Genomic DNA, 20,050 nt, shown 5'->3' with positions numbered 1-20,050 from the left:
TCAAGACCTTTAGCTGTGAGAATAAGGCCCAGGGTGATCTCAGCCTCGGTTGGTGGGGAAAGGGGAGTGAGAGTGACAGAGAGGTGAGAAGCTCGCTGCCTCCCAGCCTAGGGGTCGGCTTCCAGTGTCAGCCCTCAAAGTGCCCGCTGCTGTCCTGGCAACAGTGAGGTTAGGACTGGGGACCTGCCTCCTGGGAGCCAGTGGGGGATGAGGATGAGGAGGAGGATGCACCCTGCTGTCTGCTGCAGCTCTGCCGCTCCCTCTTTACATGATGATGTCCTGTTATATAAGCAGCTGATGTAGGTGGGGCAAACCCATCACCTATTTGACGGTTCGGAACCACAGAGGAAACCCCCTGACATCAGCCTCCAGAGATCCCTGCTGCCTTAACTGCTTCACAGAACCACTCGCAAGTGTGTTTTTAGTTTAGCCTTGAAGGCTTCTTGGTTTGAGAAAAGCCAGAAGGTGAATTTCCCGTGGCATGAAGTAAGAGTTAGTGCCTCTCTCCATTCCAGCTCTCACCTCTTGGATTTCACAGCATGGTCTTCATTCTAACATTCCAGGATTTGGCAAAATAAATGCATGTTAGGTGATGCAAGTGAGGAACCCTCAGAGAAAAGGTTGTTCTTAGGCTGTGGAGGGCCTCTGCCAGTGGGCGGACAGGGGACTGGGCACTGGTGGCACTGCCCGTGGTGCTGGCGGGCAGCCCCCTGTCTGGGCTGTGTGGCTGCTGAGCTGGGTCCCTGCCAGGCTCTGGAAGGTTGTGAGCCCTGGCCACATAGCCCAGCAGTGTTTTCCTCTGCACACAGTCATAGAATCCACAGTCTGTGTCCAGCGTGGTCAGGGTTGTGGTGCATCCTCACCTTTATCTGGCTCGAAGGATGAAGTTTTGTTTAGTAATAGGGGTAGTTGTGCTTTGTGTTTTTTTTTGAACAATTTCTTGTGCCAAGTCATAGGCTGAGTTTCTACTGAATTATTCAATCATCACAGCAAAACCCTTCTGGGGAATAGGCCCTCCCCCTCTGCATCCTGGTGAGGCTATCTATTTGGGAGAGTTACTAACTAGGAGGGTCAGGTGAGTGGTCCCAGACTACATCTACCCTGTCAGTTTCTGTTTTCTTTGACCTGCCCAGAGCTTCACAACTTTCCAGTTCTTAAAAATGTAGACACTCTATATAAAACCTTGTTATTTCTGACTGCCTCGGGAAATGGAAAGGTCTGACAGCATGGGGTGCAGAGTGAGACTTACATTCACATCCGAGCCAGGACACTTACCTGCTGCATGACCTTGAGCCAATTACTTCTGCCCTTTGAGCCCCTGTTTCTTTGTCTGTGAAATGGGAACAGGATACGATTGTCAGCCTGTCTCAAAGATAGGATTCATCCCACAAATATTTGCACCATGCTTCTAGACACTGGAGATACAGCTGTGAACAGAACAGAGTCTAGATTACTGTTTAATGTCATGGGCCAGAGAAGGCTTTCTAATAAGATGAGATTTGAGCAGAGACCTGAAAGCAGTGAGGGTGCGAGCCATGCAGTAATCAGAGAAATGAGCAGTAAGTGCAAAGGCCCTGAGGTATGTTCACAGAACGTCAAGGCAGTCAGTTCAGATGGAGCAGGGGTGAGGGGATGAGAGGTGGGAGGTGAGGCAGAGAGGTGATGGGGCCTGTTAGACCTTGGCTTTTCCCTTAAGGAGAACCCTGCTTTGGAGGATTTAAATGGATCAGTCTGGCTTCTGGTGGAGAGGACACAGCAGTGGAAGCAGGGAGACCAGTTAGAAACTTTGCAGTAATTTTGGTGAGAGAGGATAATGGCCCAGACCAGGATGGAGTGATGAGGAGAACAGAAGATTCTGGATATGTTTTGAAGGCAGGGTACTGGTGGGTAGACTGGGATATGGGAGGGTAATGGCTCAGTCAGAGATGACTCTAAGGATTTTAGCCTGGAGGTGGTGAGTTTGCTCTGGGTCGAAGACGAAAGCAGATGGTCTGTGCTTCCACAGCAGGGATCTTAGTACTCTTCTCCACTGATCACAGATGTGACCTCAGCATCCTTCTCAACACAGTGCTCTGGGCAGCTGCTCTCTGTCCCTCAGAGTTGGCATGTGAGCTGGACTTAATTGCTGCCGTAGCATTCTAGAGGTGTACAGTTATTGGGACTGTTTAAATTAAAATTATTTAAAATTTTTAAATTCAAAATCACTTCCTCCATTGCAGTAGCCACATTTCATGTGCTCGGGAGCTCCGTGTGGCTGGCTCGTGGCTACGCGTTGGACAGCAGAGATTACCAAACATTTCCATGACTGCAGAAAGTGCTGTTCTGGAGGGTGATGCCTTACCTCTTGAGCCGTGGCTCCTGGTTGACAGCTCATTAACTCACCAAACCTCTTAGGAGCACTTGCTTTGTGCTAGGCTCTCTTGGTGAGGGCTCCAGATACCACACGGGTGGCTATCTTTGGGCCCAAAGGGCTGTCTCCTGAGATACTGGTCACCTTGGCCTGCAGTAGCCTGTCTCTGGGGACTGCACAGGCACCCAGGCAGGTGACTGTCAGCCCCACGTGCTCCGCACCCCCTCTCCCCTGTAGGTAAGGGTGGGGGCCGACCCTCTGTCTGTCTGGTTTCTGGGCTATTCTCTCAACTCTGAGGTTGGGTATGGATTCCGTCTTTCTGGGAGATCCTGGGCTGCTGGCTTGGAGCCTGTCTTGCCCTGAAAGGTCTTGTTTAAGATACGCTGGGTTTTGAGTTATGCAGCCTCTCCATCCTCTGAACTCTCCCAGCTTTTGCCTGAAGACAGCAAAGCACTCCTGCCCTGTGAGACCAGCCAGTCAGCATGCGACTTGACGGCATTGCTCCCCTGAGTTCCTGGGAATACTGTTCACCATTGACCTTCACAGCATGTAGCTCAGGGGTGTGCCTAGGTGACCAGTGACTGTTCTTTGAGTGACCTCGGTCATGACCTTGTCTTTGGGATGAGGCAGCACGTATGGGCCCCCTGGGTCTAAATGGTGGCTGTCTGTTCACACTCAAATGGCAGACTGTCCAGATTACATGATGTGGTCCCATGTCCTCTCGTCGGGTCAGGCGCTATTTGGGCCCTGACCTCCCCGGGCTAACAGGCCAGGTTCCTACTCGGCATTTCCTTCTCCTTCTGCCTCCTCTGCTCAGGTAGTCAGACCAAGATGGGCACCCGCTGGGGGCCAGTGACCTTTTGGCTTCTAAGTGGCCTGGAAACTCCAACAATGTGGATTAATGAGGACCAGAACAGACATGTTTGCAGACAGCTGTGGGTCTTGTCCCAGCCCACTGTAGTGGCGTGTGTGTGTGTGTACACATAAGAACACACACATCCTTTAACTTCAGTTCAGTTCTGTCACTCAGTCGTGTCTGACTCTTTGTGACCCCATGAACCACAGCACGCCAGGCCTACCTGTCCATCACCAACTCCCTAAGTCCACACAAACCCATGTCCATCGAGTCGGCAATGCCATCCAGCCATCTCATCCTCTGTCGTCCCCTTCTCCTCCTGCCCTCAATCTTTCCCAGCATCAGGGTGTTTTCCAATGAGTCGGTTCTTTGCATCAGGTGGCCAAAGTATTGGAGTTTCAGCTTCAACATCAGTCCTTCCAATGAACACCCAGGACTGATTTCCTTTAGGATGGACTGGTTGGATCTCCTTGCAGTCCAAGGGACTCTCAAGAGTCTTCAACACCACAGTTCAAAAGCATCAATTCTTTGGCACTCAGCTTTCTTTATAGTCCAACTCTCACATCCATACATGACCACTGGAAAAACCACAGCCTTGACTAGATGGACCTTTGTTGGCAAAGTAATGGCTCTGCTTTTTAATATGCTGTCTAGGTTGGTCATAACTTTCCTTCCAAGGAGTAAGTGTCTTAATTTCATGGCTGCAGTCACCATCGGCAGTGATTTTGGAGCCCAGAAAAATAAACTCAGCCACTGTTTCCACTGTTTGCCCATCTATCTGCCATGAAGTGATGGGACCGGATGCCATGATCTTAGTTTTCTGAATGTTGAGCTTTAAGCCAACTTTTTCATTCCCCTCTTTCACTTTCATCAAGAGGCTCCTTAATTCTTCTTCACTTTCTGCCATAAGGGTGGTGTCATCTGCATGTCTGAGGTTATTGATATTTCTCCCGGCAATCTTGATTCCAGCTTGTGCTTCCTCCAGCCCAGCGTTTCTCGTGATGTACACTGCATATAAGTTAAATAAGCAGGGTGATAATATACAGCCTTGACATACTCCTTTTCCTATTTGGAACCAGTCTGTTGTTCCACGTCCAGTTCTAACTGTTGCTTCCTGACCTGCATACAGGTTTCTCAAGAGGCAGGTCAAGTCTGATATTCCCATCTCTTTCAGAATTTTCCACAGTTTATTGTGATCCACACAGTCAGAGGCTTTGGCATAGTCAATAAAGCAGAAATAGATGTTTTTCTGGTACTCTCTTGCTTTTTTGATGATCCATCGAAGGTGGGCAATTTGATCTCTGGTTCCTCTGCCTTTTCGAAAACCAGCTTGAACATCTGGAAGTTCACGGTTCACATATTGCTGAAGCCTGGCTTGGAGAATTTTAAGTGTTACTTTACTAGCATGTGAGATGAGTGCAATTGTGTGGTAGTTTGAGCATTCTTTGGCATTGCCTTTCTTTGGGATTGAAGTGAAAACTGACCTTTTCCAGTCCTGTGGCCACTGCTGAGTTTTGCAAATTTGCTGGTATATTGAATGCAGCACTTTCACAGCATCATCTTTTAGGATTTGAAATAGCTCAACTGGAATTCCATCACCTCCACTAGCTTTGTTCATAGTGATGCTTCCTAAGGCCCACTTGACTTCACATTCCAGGATGGCTGGCTCTAGGTGAGTGATCACACCATCGTGATTGGATCGTGAAGAACTTTTTTGTACAATTCTTCTGTGTATTCTTGCCACCTCTTCTTAATCTCTTCTGCTTCTGTTAGGTCCCTACCATTTCTGTCCTTTATTGAGCCCATCTTTGCATGAAATGTTCCCTTGGTATCTCTAATTTGCTTGAAAAGATCTCTAGTCTTTTCCGTTCTATTGTTTTCCTCTATTTCGTTGCATTGATCGCTGAGGAAGGCTTTCTTATCTCTCCTTGCTATTCTTAGGAACTCTGCATTCAAATGGGTATATCTTTCCTTATTCCTTTGCTTTTCACTTCCCGTCTTTTCACAGCTATTTGTAAGGCCTCCTCAGACAGCCATTTTGCTTTTTTGCATTTCTTTTTCTTGGGGATGATCTTGATTCCTGTCTCCTGTGCAATGTCACGAACCTCCATTCATAGTTCATCAGGCATTCTGTCTATCAGATCTAGTCGTTTAAATCTATTTCTCACTTCTACTGTATAGTCATAAGGGATTTGACTTAGGTCATACCTGAATTGTCTAGTGGTTTTCTCTACTTCCTTCAATTTCAGTCTGAATTTGGCAATAAGGAGTTCATGATCTGATCCACAGTCAGCTCCTGGTCTTGTTTTTGCTGACTGTATAGAGCTTCTCCATCTTTGGCTGCAAAGAATATAATCAATCTGATTTCGGTGTCAACCATCTGGTGATGTCCATGTGTAGAGTCTTCTCTTGTGTTGTTGGAAGAGGGTGTTTGCTATGACCAGTGCATTCTCTTGGCAGAAGTCTATTAGCCTTTGTCCTGCTTCATTCTCTACTCCAAGGCCAAATTGCCTGTTACTCCAGGTGTTTCTTGACTTCCTACTTTTGCATTCCACTCCCCTGTAATGAAAAGGACATCTTTTTTTGGGTATTAGTTCTAGAAGGTCTTGTAGGTCTTCATAGAACTGTTCAAGTTCAGCTTCTTCAGCATTACTGGTCGGGGCATAGACTTGGATTACCGTGATATTGAATGGTTTGCCTTGGAAACGAACAGAGATCATTCTATCATTTTTGAGATTGCATGCAAGTACTGCGTTTCAGACTCTTTTGTTGACTATGATGGCTACTCCATTTCTTCTAAGGGATTCCTGCCTACAGTAGTAGATATAATGGTCATCTGAGTTAAATTCACCCATTCCAGTCCATCTTAGTTCACTGATTCCTAGAATGGTGATGTTCACTCTTGTCATCTCCTGTTTGACCACTTCCAATTTGCCCTGATTCATGGACCTAACATTCCAGGTTCCTATGCAGTATTGCTCTTTACAGCATTGAATCTTGCTTCTATCACCAGTCCCATTCACAACTGGGTGTCGTTTTTGCTTTGGCTCCTTCCCTTCATTCTTTCTGGAGTTATTTCTCCACTGATCTCTAGTAGCATATTGGGCACCTACTGACCTGGGGAGTTCATCTTTCAGTGTCCTATCTTTTTGCCTTTTCATACTGTTCATAGGGTTCTCAAGGCAAGAATACTGAAGTGGTTTGCCATTCCCTTCTCCAGTGGACCACATTCTGTCAGACCTCTCCACCATGACCTGTCCGTCTTGGGTGGCCCCACACGGCATGGCTTATTTTCATTGAGTTAGACAAGGATGTGGTCCATGTGATCAGATTGGTTAGTTTTCTGTGACTGTAGTTTCAGCCTGTCTGCCCCCTGATCCCCTCTCTCAGTGCCCACCGTCTTACCTGGGTTTCTCTTACCTTGCACGCGGGGTTTCTCTTCACGGCTGCTCCAATAAAGCACAGCCATCGCCCCTTAGCTCAGACGCACGGTAGCTCCCCTCGGCCGGCTCCCCTGAACTAGATAAGCAGAATTAACATGCTTACTTCATACAGACACTGTACAGACACACACACATGCGCCAACCACCTGAGCAATGTTGGTCTCTCTACAGTTAATCTGTCTCCCTCCCGCTGTCCCTTTCACGAGGATGTTGTAGAAACTTAGCTTCTCATCAGCCAAGCTCATTTATCCCAGTCCCTGGTGGCCACGCTGCTGTAATTAACTCATGAATCTGCCTCATCAGAGTATCTGCTGTAACCACTCGGGGCCCCTGGGAACAGTGCTGGCCCCTCCTCTGTTTCAATCCCAGGGTGGCAGGAAGGTGAGACCTGGCGTGAGTCCTCACTAAGGAGAAGGGGGCTTGGCCTGTCCCTTCCCCGAGCCTGGCCGAGGCCGTGCTCACAATGCTCTGTCCGGGGCTCATCTGAGCAGCTCAGCACGTCACCATTTACAGATGAGACCACAGCTCAGGAGGCTGATCATCCTGCCCGGGCTCACAGTGGTCTCTCCTCCCAGGGGCCAGGACCCCTACCCCACCCTGGTCTGCTCGCCCAGCCCCCGCCCCTGGAGTGGGCCTGGGTCCTTCTCCTCTACTCAGAAGGTCAGTCTTCTGCTCTACTCATAAGGCCTACCAGAGACTTTTCTCTCTCTTTCTGGACCTCGTTTGGTTCTTTTCCCAGAGGGTCAGGGCCTTGCCTTTCGTTGCTGTGTATTTTCAGGATGAGCATCAAAGCTTGAGGGCTGGACAGGGGCTACAGGAGGCTATTCACCCACCTTCTTTCTCCATGTGGAACCACGTCACAGCTTCTGGGTCCCTTAATCCCCGTCTGCTGGCCAGTCCTCCATTGGTGGTTGCCCCCTCCTGCCGCCTTCTCACATGGCATCTGAGGATGAGAGATCACCACCTCTCAGGGCAGCACATTCTTTGTTTGAACTCCTTTGACTTTTGGACATTCTGCCTCTGCTGGAAGCAACAGTCTGTTCCCTGCAGTCTTCCCTTGTGGGGCCTTCAGAGCAAGCGCATCCCTTTTCTACACAACAGCTTTCCTTGGACTTGAATTCTCTGTGAGGTTGCAGGACCCTCCCTTTCCTGGGCTGATTCCCAGTCCCCCATCCTCACCCCCCACCCACCCTCAGGTGCCCCAAATCCAGCCCCCTCACCTCACGGTCATTTGCTGACCACGGCCCAGGTGATCTGTTTCTTTGTTCGGGGGAGGACCCAGCAGCTCCACCACCTCCTCTTTCAGGACCTTAACATCTCTTAAGGGCCAAGGGACTTGTGTAGGCACTATATTATGCTGTGGATTCATTTAAGATCTAATAGCATCTCAAATGGGTAGACTTTCCCGCAGGGTTGATACACTGTGCCTCCCCAGTTCTAGTCTCTTGTAGTTGGTTACTACATTTACCCACTTTGAACTTCATCCTGTACATTTTACCAGACCACTATGGAGTAAAATTCATATTAACTAATTGCCCTGTGATGTCCCATCCAGATATTCTATAAATACATCCTATGTGCCTTCTGAAGTTTTCTTTCTGGAAGGATTTCTACTTTGAATAGAGAAAGAGAGAACCTATTTTACAGATGAGCAATCAAGGCCAAAGGGGCAGTGTATGCCGTGGGTCACAGGGGCCTTAGAAGCTTGAACCCAACTCAGTGACTTTTTTGTTTTTTTTGCTCTACCCACTTCAGCTACTCTTTTTCCTTCCAATAAGATTTTTAAACCTTTAAAATGATTTGTCTCTTTAGCAAAGCCTGCTGTGTAGTTAGTCATTATTATCTCCACATCTGTCTTCAACCTCCAACTTCGATTCCTTCTTTTGGTCTAGACCATCAGATTTTAAAAGTAGCTTCAAGGTAAGGAAATGTCCTTTTCCCACAGTCCAGTTTCTGGCAAATGTCCAGCAGGCTCTTGCCAGAACTTCGGGCACCAGCCTGGAAAGGCACAGTCCTGAGAAAAGTGGCCTCTGCACACAACGTCATTTTTTATAAAAGGAGATATGATAGGAAGAGGTCAGGAGTGGGCCACAGAAATTCACCTGATAATGAATGCTGAGTGTTAGAATTCAAAATGCCAGAAGTTTTAAAGATGTGGAGGTGATAATTTCAATTCAGTTTTGAAAATGCTACAAAAAACTAATTTAAAAAATTAAAAAGGGTTAATGGAGAATAAAACTTAAAATGAAAAGATCATTCAAATTGTTGAACGCCCTCCTCCTGCACCTTCTCTTTGTTCCTGATACGCTCTGATCACATCTTCCTCTTCTACTCCCAGTTCTTTGGGACTCTGATCATCAGTGGATTTTGTCTTTCTTAGAGGAGCCTGGGTGAGGGCTGGACCTCTGCATCTTTGACTGTATGAGTCCAAGTTTCTGGAGGTCTGTTGTCATTTCCACCTTGACTTGAATCTCAAGGAATGCTGCCTTGTCCTCTGGGTTTTAAGTGTTCTTCTTTCTAATCCTCAAGTCTCGGTTGAAGGTTTTGCCTGCTGCTTGAGCATGGCCTTGGAGGCCAGGGTCTCTAGCAGTGACCTCAGCAGCAGGATCTTTTTCTCGGTGCACCAGTGAGCCCCTCCTCACTACATAATCATGCCTGTGCCTTTCCCCTCAGTTTCCTTTCCTGCAGATCCTTCTCAAATGCTTCTAAAGTGGTGCTTACAAATTTCAGTGTGGCCCCCAGTCAGCTGAGGATCCTGGGCCTTGCTGGGTGAGTCTCAGGCTCCCTGTCTGCAGGCCAGACTCGGGGTCATGAAGCCTCGGGTCTCATGAGGTGGGCTTAGCTGAACCAGGGGACCATCTAAAGCCTAGACACCCAAGGACTCGCCAGAGGTTGCTGTTCTTCCTGGCAGTGTCGAGTTACTTCCAGCAGTAACCAGGCACCTTGGGCCCTTTGTGGTCAGTCCAGTGGCAACTCACTGCACCTTCACTGTACGGGAGTCCTGCTGGCACCCCTTCTAAGTGAGCCCCTCTGGAGCTGCTGTAGCTGATATCTCTCACAGCTGTGGGGTAACCCAGTATCCCAGGACCCTCACTGTTGGTTACATTCAGAGCCAACTGTCAGTCGCTGAGGCAGAGTTCATAGCATTGGCCCCTTTCTCCTCCTCCCCTCAGCCCATGGGGAAGAGGGGGGTGAGACCTGCCCAGGACTGAGCCCAGGCCTCTCCTGCACCCACCTCAGCAGCACCCTCCTCCTCCTCTGCTGGCCATCAGGAGGAGTCCCAGCTGTGGTCTGGTGTGCCCCAGGCCACCATGCTGAGGCGCCCACAGAGGACCCACCCTCCCACAGAGCACCATGGGGACTGGGGCCCACAGAATGTTCTGGTGGACTCGTTCCCAGGTGAGCTCCTTACTAGATAAGATTTGGGCACTTCACATTCATGGCAGAACAACGTCTGATGCAGGTGAGAGAGTTAGTGTGAGAAAAGCACATCCTTTATGTAAGAAGAAGAATCCCCTGATTCCATCAGTCAAAGAGCCCTGGGTTCGAGTTCTGGGTCTTCCATGAGGCCTGAGGAACTGGAACAAACCACTACCCCGCCACACCTTGATTCGGGCACCTGCAGAATGGAGGCACTTTACACATTTGTGAAAATACAGGGTAGGTAGGAAGGTTTTAGGGAAGAAGAGGGACAGTTGTGATATTGGTCAATAGCTTCCATTTGCCAGGCAAGTTGCTATCTTCTGAGAACTGCAGAAAGAAGGCAGCCCAGAGTGCATGGCTCCTAAGAGAGGGCTACTGCCTCCTCCCTTCGCTGCGGGGCTGTGGTCTCCTGCTTGTTTCGTACCTGGCCATCGGTCTTCTTTCTCAGGTTAGACCCGAGCAGACACAAGAGTCTGGAGCTAGCTCAGTGGCCTTGCAGGGATTGTCCTTTTCAAAGAAAACCGTGGTAGTTATAGACAAGCTGGGGTCAGGTCACAGCTGGAGGCAACAGGAAGTTGTGTGTTTATTTCCAGTTTAAAATGTAATTTAAAAAAGCCACAGCAGTATGACACCATATGGAGGTGGGTTTAGTTGCTCAGTCATGTCTGACTCTTGGCAACCCCGTGGACTTGTAGCCTGCCAGGCTCCTCTGTCTGTGGAATTCTCCAGGCAAAAATACTGGAGTGGGTTGCCACCTCCTTCTCTAGATGACACCATATAGCAGTTTCGAAAAACATCTGGAATTTTCTCCTAATTCGATCTCCCACACTGAATTGCCCATTTCTGTCTGGCATATATCCTTCTGCTGTTATTTAGATGCATGTGTATCCAGCATCACCTTCACAGAATACAGTTCTGTGTCTTGCTGTCTTTCTCATTATTTCCTTGTAACTGTTTTCATCAAGGTCATTTTTAAGATTTCATAATCTTCCATCCAGAGGATGTGTCACAATCTAATGAGCCATTTTCTGGACATTTGGGCTGCTTAGAGTTTTTTCCACAAGTGTAAGTGATGCTGCAGTGAGGTTCTTCTTGCACATAAATCTTTTTATTTCTTTTGGATTATTTCTGTTGGATAAATTCCCAGAGGAGCCATTAATGGGTCAGAGGCTTGGAACATTCTTATGACTCTCAAAACATATAGCAACTGCTATCTTAGGAAGAGTGGGGTGGGGCTCTGCCTCTCTGCTGGGGAGACCAAGCTATATCTCTCTGCTCTGGGCCCCTGAGGCTGCCCTGGGTGGCCCCTGTCCTGTCCACCCCTGCGCCCCCTGTGAGACCCACCTGGCAAGTGCACTTGGATCCCAGCTTCTCCCTCCTCCAAGGACGTGGAGGAAGTGTTGGATTTTACCTGGACTCTGAGAGTGACTGTCAAGAACCTTCTGTGTGTGTGAGAGGATTTTTCAGAAAGATCCATCGTTCACATCACACAATCTTAAAAGAGGCCAGGACCCAGGAATGGGCTTAGAATCTCTGAAATGTAAGGGCAAACAAGGTCAGCATCAGTGAAGATGCTGGTAAAGTGGGTATAAGTGAGGAGAAGGGTGAACACACCTGGCCAGGGGCTGGGGGCTCTGGGGAGGTGGCAGGTCGGTGAGGAAGGGTGCTCTAGAAAGAGTGACACCAGAGCAGAGGGCAGGAAGGCATGCAGAGAAAAGCAGATGGTGTCCAGCTTGTCTACCGGGAGGGGCCACTAGGGAAGTCAAGGGGAGTCAGGGCCGTGAAAGCAAGTGGCTCATGTGGAGGAGGCCTTGGGGCCACAGAGGAGAACACCGTGGGAGCCATCCGGGGATGTGAAATCAGACGTGGAAGGTGGTGGGAGGAGGAGGAGAGCAGAGCCTGGCTGGCACGAAAGTCCTGGGGTTGTGACATGGGCCTAGCCCCTCCTTCACTGCCCACTCAGCCACTTTCCTGCTCCTGCCCTCCACCTTCTAGAATGTTCTTTCCTGTCAAGTCCCTTTGCTGCATTTTTTCTCACCTGACAAATTGTCCCTTCTTCTGTGTACACTACTCCTACTTCTTATTTAAGACCTGTTTTATGGGAGTGACTTAAGGTAGACTCTGCCATGGAATTCTCCAGGCAGGAATACTGGAGTGGGTTGCCATGCTCTCCTCCAGGGCATCTTCCTGACCCAGGGATCGAACTCACATCTCTTACGTCTCCTACATTGGCAGGCAGGTTCTTTACTACCAGTGCCACCTGGGAGGCCCCTTATCAGACTCTACCTTAAAGTAGACTCTGCCTGCTTAACTGTTTCTGGTCGACCATGAGGTTGCCTCACACGGCACATGAAGATCGGTAGCCGTAATTTACAACACAGATACTTTCTTATTATTTGACAATTTGATGTTGAATGATGATCTGCTTTCAGAACTCATCTATTCTCTTGCAAAAAGCTACAGAAGCATATGATGCAAAAAGTGACAGTTCCCCCCGTGGCACTTCCCAGAGATGAGCCCCTGACCTCATCGCTCTGTTGTCTTCGAGGCACCCGGGTTTGGGGCATCAGAGCTGCAATACTTTGTGTTTCAGCTGCTGCCTTTGTCCGGCCCTGGTTGACAGTCCTAGAGCCCAGACTGTGCTAGGAGCGGCCACCGCACAGTACTAGATTGTATCTTGATGTTCCCAGGGAGCCCAGAGAGTCTTTTTTTTTGGTGGACAGAGTTTGGGGCAGAGTCCGAGGGTGTGGGAGAGGCCTGACTGTGTGAGCAGGGGCTGCAGAGTTTGCAGTAGACGGGCAGCACCACGCTGGACTTTCTTGATCCTTGGTGTCCTGTGGTCCCTCTCCATCCTTCCCAGCCTGGCATGTCCTCCCCAGCCCCTCACACACCTGCTGATTCCTTGTATTACTGTACACCTCGCATGCATATGTCAGGGGGAGCAAAAGGCTGAGACTAGCATGGAAGGCAGGATCCTTCTTTGTGTCCCCTCATCATCACGCCTGGACCAGACAGAGCTCACAGGGCCTGGCCGAGGGACAGAACGTCTCCTGCTTACCTGAAAACCCCCTGGAGCCTGTCATCTGTAAGCCTGTGGTCAGCTCGGAAGCCCAGGGCAAGTGTAGACCTTGTCTTTTTGAGACACTTTCTGTCTCAGTGCCTTAGTGACACTTCACATCAAGTGACAAAAGAGCACTAAGGTATATGGCATACTTGCTGTGTGCAGACACCGTTCCAAGTGCTTCATGGTAAGGAGTCACTCAGTCTCTCCACAGGTTTCTGAGCCCCATCAGTGCTCTGGAGACGCTCAGGTCTCAACACTCAGCCTGTTCAGGGCAGGAAATGACCTGTCCTGGGCCTCCAGCTGCTTCCTAGTGTGGGGTCTGCACTGCCAGGTCTCCATGGAAGGTCACCTGGTTCCTGGCCCATGTCTGTCACCAGGATTGGGGCATTTCTTCCCAGAGTGTCCACACCGGCCCTGCCCTCCCCACTCACCCTCTCCTCCCCCAACAGGAGAATCTTATGCTCTCCATCCTGCCCAAGCACGTGGCCGACGAGATGCTGAAGGACATGAAGAAGGACGAGAGCCAGAAGGACCAGCAGCAGTTCAATACCATGTACATGTACCGCCACGAGAACGTCAGGTGCGCCGGCCATGGGCCTGGCTTCCGAGCATGGGATGGGGGCTTCGGGGGACCGACTGAGGACTGTGGGGTTCGAGAGTCTTCCTGGGGACTAGAAACACGCCCCCCTCCCCACAGTATGAACCTCAGCCCCTGCAGGAGCTGTGTTGCTGCCGGACGTTGGGGGCTGAGACGGGCCGTATGGTCCAGGTCCATCTTTGTACACACACCACAGACAAGCTAAGCTAGAGGCCAGAGCCCTGAATGCGCCCTGGACGTGCCAGGGTCTCACCACTTTGGGGCCTGAGCAAGGACCTGGCTGCCTGGGGGCTGGAGTGGGAGCTGGCGGTGGGCAGCGCAGAGCCTGGCTTGCTATCCGCGTCCTCACCGCCGGGCCTTCTTCCCCTGCAGCATCCTCTTTGCTGATATCGTGGGCTTCACCCAGCTATCCTCAGCCTGCAGCGCCCAGGAGCTTGTGAAGCTGCTCAATGAGCTCTTTGCCCGCTTCGACAAGCTGGCAGCTGTAAGTACCCTGCCCCTCAGCTGGCTTTCCACGGTGGTGGGCGGGGGGCACCCGTGTGGCCTGGGCCTGCCCCCCCCCCACCGGCTCCCACGACTTCCTCCCACCTAGCTTTCCCCAGCGGTCTTTGCCTCTCACCCCTCCTCGCCGAGGCGGGGGGCCTCAGGACCCCAGTCCACACCTCGCCCTTTCAGAAATACCACCAGCTGCGGATTAAGATCCTGGGCGACTGTTACTACTGCATCTGTGGGCTGCCTGACTACCGGGAGGACCACGCCGTCTGCTCCATCCTCATGGGGCTCGCCATGGTGGAGGCCATCTCGTAAGTGGGGTGCCGCTGGCGGGAGACAAGGGGGCTCCCAGAGTATGGGTCCTGGCCCCTCGGGGAAGCACACCTTCTGAGCTGGCCTGTTTTGGTGGGCCCTGTGCAACCCAGGCCCCCAAGGAGGGTCTGTCAGGGTGTGACGTGGGTGCAGCCTCCAATGGAGGCTTTTCCAGCTTCAGGTCACACTGTTTCTTCTGCTGGGAGGTGCCCTCATCATGAAATGCCTGCACCTCACATTTTCTTTATTTTCCTCCCAAGTGTCCCCCATCTCATCTCCCTATGTTTCCTCATCATGACCCCCCCAGGACAGATAAGTTCAGAGATCCCCATGCCTGTCTGTTGAACCAGGAAGTCCGAGTGCAGCAGTGGAGTGACCGCTGAGGTCACAAGGTATTTGGGCAGCAGAGCTGGGCTTGGAACCCTGGCCTCTGAGCTCAGAGCTCCGGCTCCTGCCTTGAGGCCGGGAGCCTTGAGGGCAGTGAGCTCTGCATCCCCAGGATCTTTCTTGCTGCAGTTTCTGCACCCTGAGCTTGGAGATCCCTGGGGGATGCTCCTGGCTATTCCCTCAAGGCCTCTGGGGGAACCTGGGTGGCATCAGCCCCCCAAAAGCACCTTGCTGAGTCTGGGAATTAGGTGTGTGTCCAAGGGGGTGGTTTCACACTGTTAGCATCCTCCTCTAGGACTGGCTGGAGAGAAGCCAGGACTGCCTTTCCCTGGGGACCATGGTTCAGGATTTAGACATTCACCTCCACTCCCATCACGGTTGGGTAAAATCCTGAAATTCACGTCTGTCTCCTCTTGGAGGCCTCAGGCGGGCAGTGGGCCCCTCCACGCACACACACCTAGCACAGGGCCTGCACATAGTAGGCGCTCAGTGATGTCAGCTGCATGGACGAGTGAATGGATGAGAGCAGTCGGAGGTCCCTCAGGGGCAGAGGGTCTCTGCTGTTTCCGGCCCCCTGTCTCCCCTCAAACAACACACAGGTTGTTGAATGTGGGCTCAGGCCACTGCCTGCTGTTACCCAGCAGGGAGTGACTCAGACGTGGGCAGAAAGCAGGGGGCGCAGCTCGTAGCAGCTGCGGAGGGGTTGGCCGCCTGGCTGGGCGCAGGCTCAACCCGCCCTCCTTTGTGTGGGTACCTGGCAGGTATGTGCGGGAGAAGACGAAGACTGGGGTGGACATGCGAGTGGGAGTGCACACGGGCACCGTGCTGGGGGGCGTCCTCGGCCAGAAACGCTGGCAGTACGATGTGTGGTCCACCGACGTCACCGTGGCCAACAAGATGGAGGCTGGCGGCATTCCTGGGTGAGCGCGTGTTCCTTCCCAGGGTGGGGACGGGCATAGGGGCTGAGGGAGGGGACCGTCCCAGCCATCCCTCAGGGCTGTGGTCCAGACAAAGGACAAGGGATCTTGGAGAACCAGGCCTCCCCACCCAGGAGCAGCTCCTTTTCCTGGGCCCTGCAGGAGCCTGTCCTTCCTCCCCCTTTACTTGCCATGGGGCTGCCTGGCTCTGAGGTCCCCGTAGTTCCTGCAGGGCGCAGGTCTCAGTGGAGGGCATTATTAGCTGTGAGAGTTTCCTGACAGGCCCTGAAGCAACTGCACATCTTACTGAGCTCTTTACAGACTTGGTCAGGGTCGGCGGGGCAGGCCCTGTCCTCAGGATGGACAGGGATGTGGCCAAACCTTCCTGGCCTGGGTCCGGGGGCTTCCCTCGGACACAGTCACAATTCTCTCCCTTAAAGTGGCTCCCTAGACATAGGTTACTACCCCCTGACAGCTGGTGGCACAGCTGAGACTCACACTGGGTGGATACTAATCAGACCATATGACCTTCGTGTTCAGAACAGACTTCAATTTCTTATCTCATCTGATACCCTCAGCCGCCTGGGAGGACAGACCATCTCACGGATTGACCGCTGAGGCTCAGAGAGGGGGAGGTGCGGGGCTGCCCACACAGCCAGCTAGTGGCAGAACTCGCTGGTCACTGCTGTGTCTTGGGGGCAGTGGCTGGGCTGGGGGCTGCCCCGGGGTGGGGGCTGCCTGGCCTTTGCTCAGGGCCCCTCTCACCGGAACCCAGGCGCGTGCACATCTCCCAGAGCACCATGGACTGCCTGAAAGGAGAGTTCGACGTGGAGCCGGGCGAGGGGGGCAGTCGCTGTGATTACCTGGAAGAGAAGGGCATCGAGACCTACCTCATCATCGCTTCCAAGCCAGAGGTGAAGAAGACAGCTGCCCAAAACGGCCTCAATGGCTCGGTGAGTCCTCCACCTGCCCCCCAGGCCTAGAGATGAGATTGTAGAAGAGTTGGCAGAACCATGAGAGGTGCAGTGTTAGAGCAAAGGGCAGTACAAGGTATTTTGTGCCAAGGGTAAAGTCTGAGCAACAGGAAATGCTCTAAAGAACTCAGAAAAAGTAGAAAGCTGTCCTGCAGAAAATTAGGAAATGTCAGGGTGGAAAGTGGAGCCCCAGGAAATGACACTTGACCCGGTCACAGAATTCCTGAGTCTTCATATTTTATGAGTGCTACATGTGGAACTTCAATATATTCCCTAGAACAAACTAAAAATCTTCTAAGCAATTCTGTAAGATGCTAACTGACAATCATTTGAGAAATCAGTGACCTTTGTGAAGTGATGGAACATTTACAGTTTCTGGCCAAAAGAAAGTTTTTAGTAAATTTTAAAATGTTACTCCTTAAAAAAAAATTACCCACAAATTTGCTTGTCCTAGGGACCACCTTGAAGTCACAGAGCAGCAGTCAAATGTATCTTCGTGACAGCCACACACATTCCTGTTTGCTCTAATCTTGTGTTTTCTTATTCAATCAACCCTTGCATGGTGCAGCATGTGAGTCAGGAGTTGTTTGTGGCACCTGACACCGCCAAGAGGGTTACGGGTAGGGTCTTGGCTTGGCAGCAGCATCTTTATGAAGCTGTTTCGCAGGAATCATTATTCAGTTTTCCAATTAGAGAAAAGTTGAGTTCACGGATGTGTAGCTTGAAACACTGGCACAGAGGCTCTGGGTGAGTAGGAGTGGGGTTTGAGTTGTTGGGCCCCAGGATCTGGATGCCACCACGCAGGACAGAAGCACAGGCGACAGCATCCGATGGACGGGAGCTAGACTTCTTCCCAAATGCTCCAACCAGACATACGAACCGACCCATTTCTCATGGAATCATGGACGCTGTTCCCATCAAAACTTGTGCTGACATTTTGAGGCAATCCAGGTTTTCAGTGTTTTGTAAAGTTGACTTTCAGCTGTTTCTTAGATGCCCCTACCTGAAAAATATAAATGTCTCAAAGTGGAAAAGCTGGGTTAAAGGAAGGTTCTGTACAATGTAAGTTTAACCCACATCCCCACCTCCTGCCACCCTCCCTGGGCCCTTGCTGGTTCTTGACTCACTTTTTTCTTCATTTATCTGGAAGATGAAGCCAGGGTATCTCACTGTTTTAATCGCATTTCTTATTATTAGTATGATCGGACACTTTCCACATGGTTGTCAGCCTGGGGCTTCTCTTCTGTGAACGGCATATTCGTATCTAACCTTTGAGGACTTTCTGCACCTTTGATTTATAGACTTTGTTGTTAATGAGATGAACCCTCTGTCACACGATGCTCGTCAGATCTGTGTTGGGCATCCACTTCGTGCCCAGCACTGTGGCACATCTCTCTCGGGGAACTTAGATGCTGGGCTGCTGTAGATCGTATCCGTTAGTTGTCTGCTGCAGCAACTGTCAGCCCCCGGTGGGTGTTAACTGTGCTGACAGCTTAGCACAGTTATCATAAGCCTTTGTGATTAGCTCAACAGTTGTTTAGAACTTCTTCTGCTCCAGATGTGCTCTGAGAAGGCCGAGCTAGCAGATCACCAAACCCTGCTCAGCAGGGAGTGAGTCGGAAGCAGTCGAGCATGGACAAGATAGAGGAGGTGACGTATGAGCCATGTGTGAGTGGTGACAGGGAGCAGTAGGGACAGAGATGACAGGCTTCTCTGGGCCTCACGGGAGCAGACACCATTCCATCTGCAGCGACCTCTCCCCGTGGTTTGGCTGAACAGAGTGTGAGGAGGAGAGTGTGAAAAGAGTTATCACAACGAATCCTTCCCGAGTGTTGAAAAGACATCTCTCGTCTCTATGGACCTTGTTGCCAGTCTCATTCAGTTGTCCTGAATGCCATTGCCAACAGCTCCCAGATTGCGATCTCAGCCCCCCTGGCATCCCTGCGCTAAACTCCCAGCCACGTGTGAATCTCCATCTGTGTGTGTGTGCGCATGCGTGCTCAGTCGTGTCCGACTCTTTGCGACCCCATGGACTGTAGCCTGCTAGGCTCCTCTGTCCATGGGATTCTCTAGGCAAGAATATTGGAGTGGGTAGCCATTTCCTCCCCCAGGAGATCTTCCCAACCCAGGGATTGAACCTGCATCTCTTGTGTCTCCTGCATTGACAGGCAGGTTTTTTTCATCACTGTGCCACCTGGGAAGCCCACTGGTCCAAAGCCGAGCTCCCAAGCCTTTCTCCACCCTAGAACTCACTCTTCCTTGGTCTTCCCAATCTTGATCAGTGGCAACTCTGTTCTTTTAACTGCTCAGCTCCAAACCTTTGAAGACATCCTTGCCCCCTGTCTATAATCCACGAGCCCCTTCTTGGACGATGTACCTCTAGGCCCCCTCTTCTTACCCCTGGCAGCCATGTCCTGTCCACACCATTGTTGTCTCATGCTTGTGTCAGCGCAGTGGTCCCCCAACTTGTCGCCCTGATCTTGCCCTTGCCCCACTGCCCTCTATCTGCTCACAGCTGCCAGAGTGATCCTGCAGGGATGTTGGGCGAATCATGTCACCACCCCCCAGTTCAGCATCTTCCTTTGGTTCCCGTCTCACTCAGAGGAAGAGCCAAAGTCCCCTGAGGTCAGGCACCCCATCCAGCAGGTCCTCACTGCCCAACCCCGTTCACTAACTTGCTGGGCTGGGGCAGCATGGCCTCCTGGCTGCTGCTCAGACCCTCCGGGTGCACGCCCATTCTGGCTGCACACCCACTCCGGGTGTATGCCCACTCCAGGCTTCCTGCTCCCCAAAACCTGTCTGAGAGCTGCATAATGTGCTCCTTCATGTGTTTACGGAAACGTTATCCTCACAGTGACCCCTCCCCAGCCTCCCCTTTACAGTCACCTCCCCAGGAACCCCTGTGTCCCTTGCCTCCCCTGCCTCTCCAGGCCCTGCTGTCAGACCTCCTGTAATCATTCATTCTTTGTTTCACTGCTGTCTGCCTGTCCTCACTAGAAGGTGGGCTCCCTGGTTAGGACATTGTGTCTGTGTCTGTGTCCCCAGAAGTTACAACAGCTCCTGTCACACAGTAGCTACTCAATAAATACTCAGTAAATGAATGAGTGGCCTGTGTTCCTGTGTAGAGGATCTCATTTATTCTGTCAAGGAAAAGTACTAATCCCTGGGGAAATTGGTTTATGGAATTTATTCAGACGTTTGGAAGGCGTTTGACAGGGCTCTCTCCCCCAAAAA

The 20,050-nt window shown here is 51.2% G+C and overlaps 1 protein-coding gene and 1 long non-coding RNA gene across 5 annotated transcripts in view; one reads left to right on the top strand and one right to left on the bottom strand.

The window, feature by feature from the left end:
- Window positions 1-20,050, top strand: part of ADCY3 (adenylate cyclase 3) — an 87,839-nt gene that overhangs the window by 52,490 nt on the left and 15,299 nt on the right. For all 4 annotated transcript variants that reach the window (XM_081592722.1, XM_081592719.1, XM_081592720.1 and 1 more), the window contains exons 4-8: window positions 13,586-13,716; window positions 14,107-14,218; window positions 14,410-14,537; window positions 15,687-15,845; window positions 16,618-16,795. In XM_081592722.1, the coding sequence (XP_081448848.1) occupies window positions 13,586-13,716; window positions 14,107-14,218; window positions 14,410-14,537; window positions 15,687-15,845; window positions 16,618-16,795 (708 nt within the window). The remainder of the gene's footprint in view (window positions 1-13,585; window positions 13,717-14,106; window positions 14,219-14,409; window positions 14,538-15,686; window positions 15,846-16,617; window positions 16,796-20,050) is intronic.
- Window positions 419-19,197, bottom strand: LOC145546286 (uncharacterized). Its single transcript, XR_014082718.1, has 10 exons — window positions 19,070-19,197; window positions 17,944-18,587; window positions 17,250-17,819; window positions 16,608-16,705; window positions 15,680-15,922; window positions 15,287-15,394; window positions 7,483-7,592; window positions 6,627-6,725; window positions 1,276-1,330; window positions 419-551 (listed from the first exon to the last, which is right to left on the bottom strand). It is a non-coding gene; the product is annotated as an uncharacterized LOC145546286 (long non-coding RNA).

The sequence above is a fragment of the Giraffa tippelskirchi genome, chromosome 4 (assembly GCF_054371585.1).
Source record: "Giraffa tippelskirchi isolate mGirTip1 chromosome 4, T2T-mGirTip1v1.2.pri, whole genome shotgun sequence".
NCBI lineage: Eukaryota > Metazoa > Chordata > Mammalia > Artiodactyla > Giraffidae > Giraffa > Giraffa tippelskirchi.
Note: the sequence above shows the minus strand (reverse complement) of the source record. Positions and strands in the feature narration are given on the sequence as shown.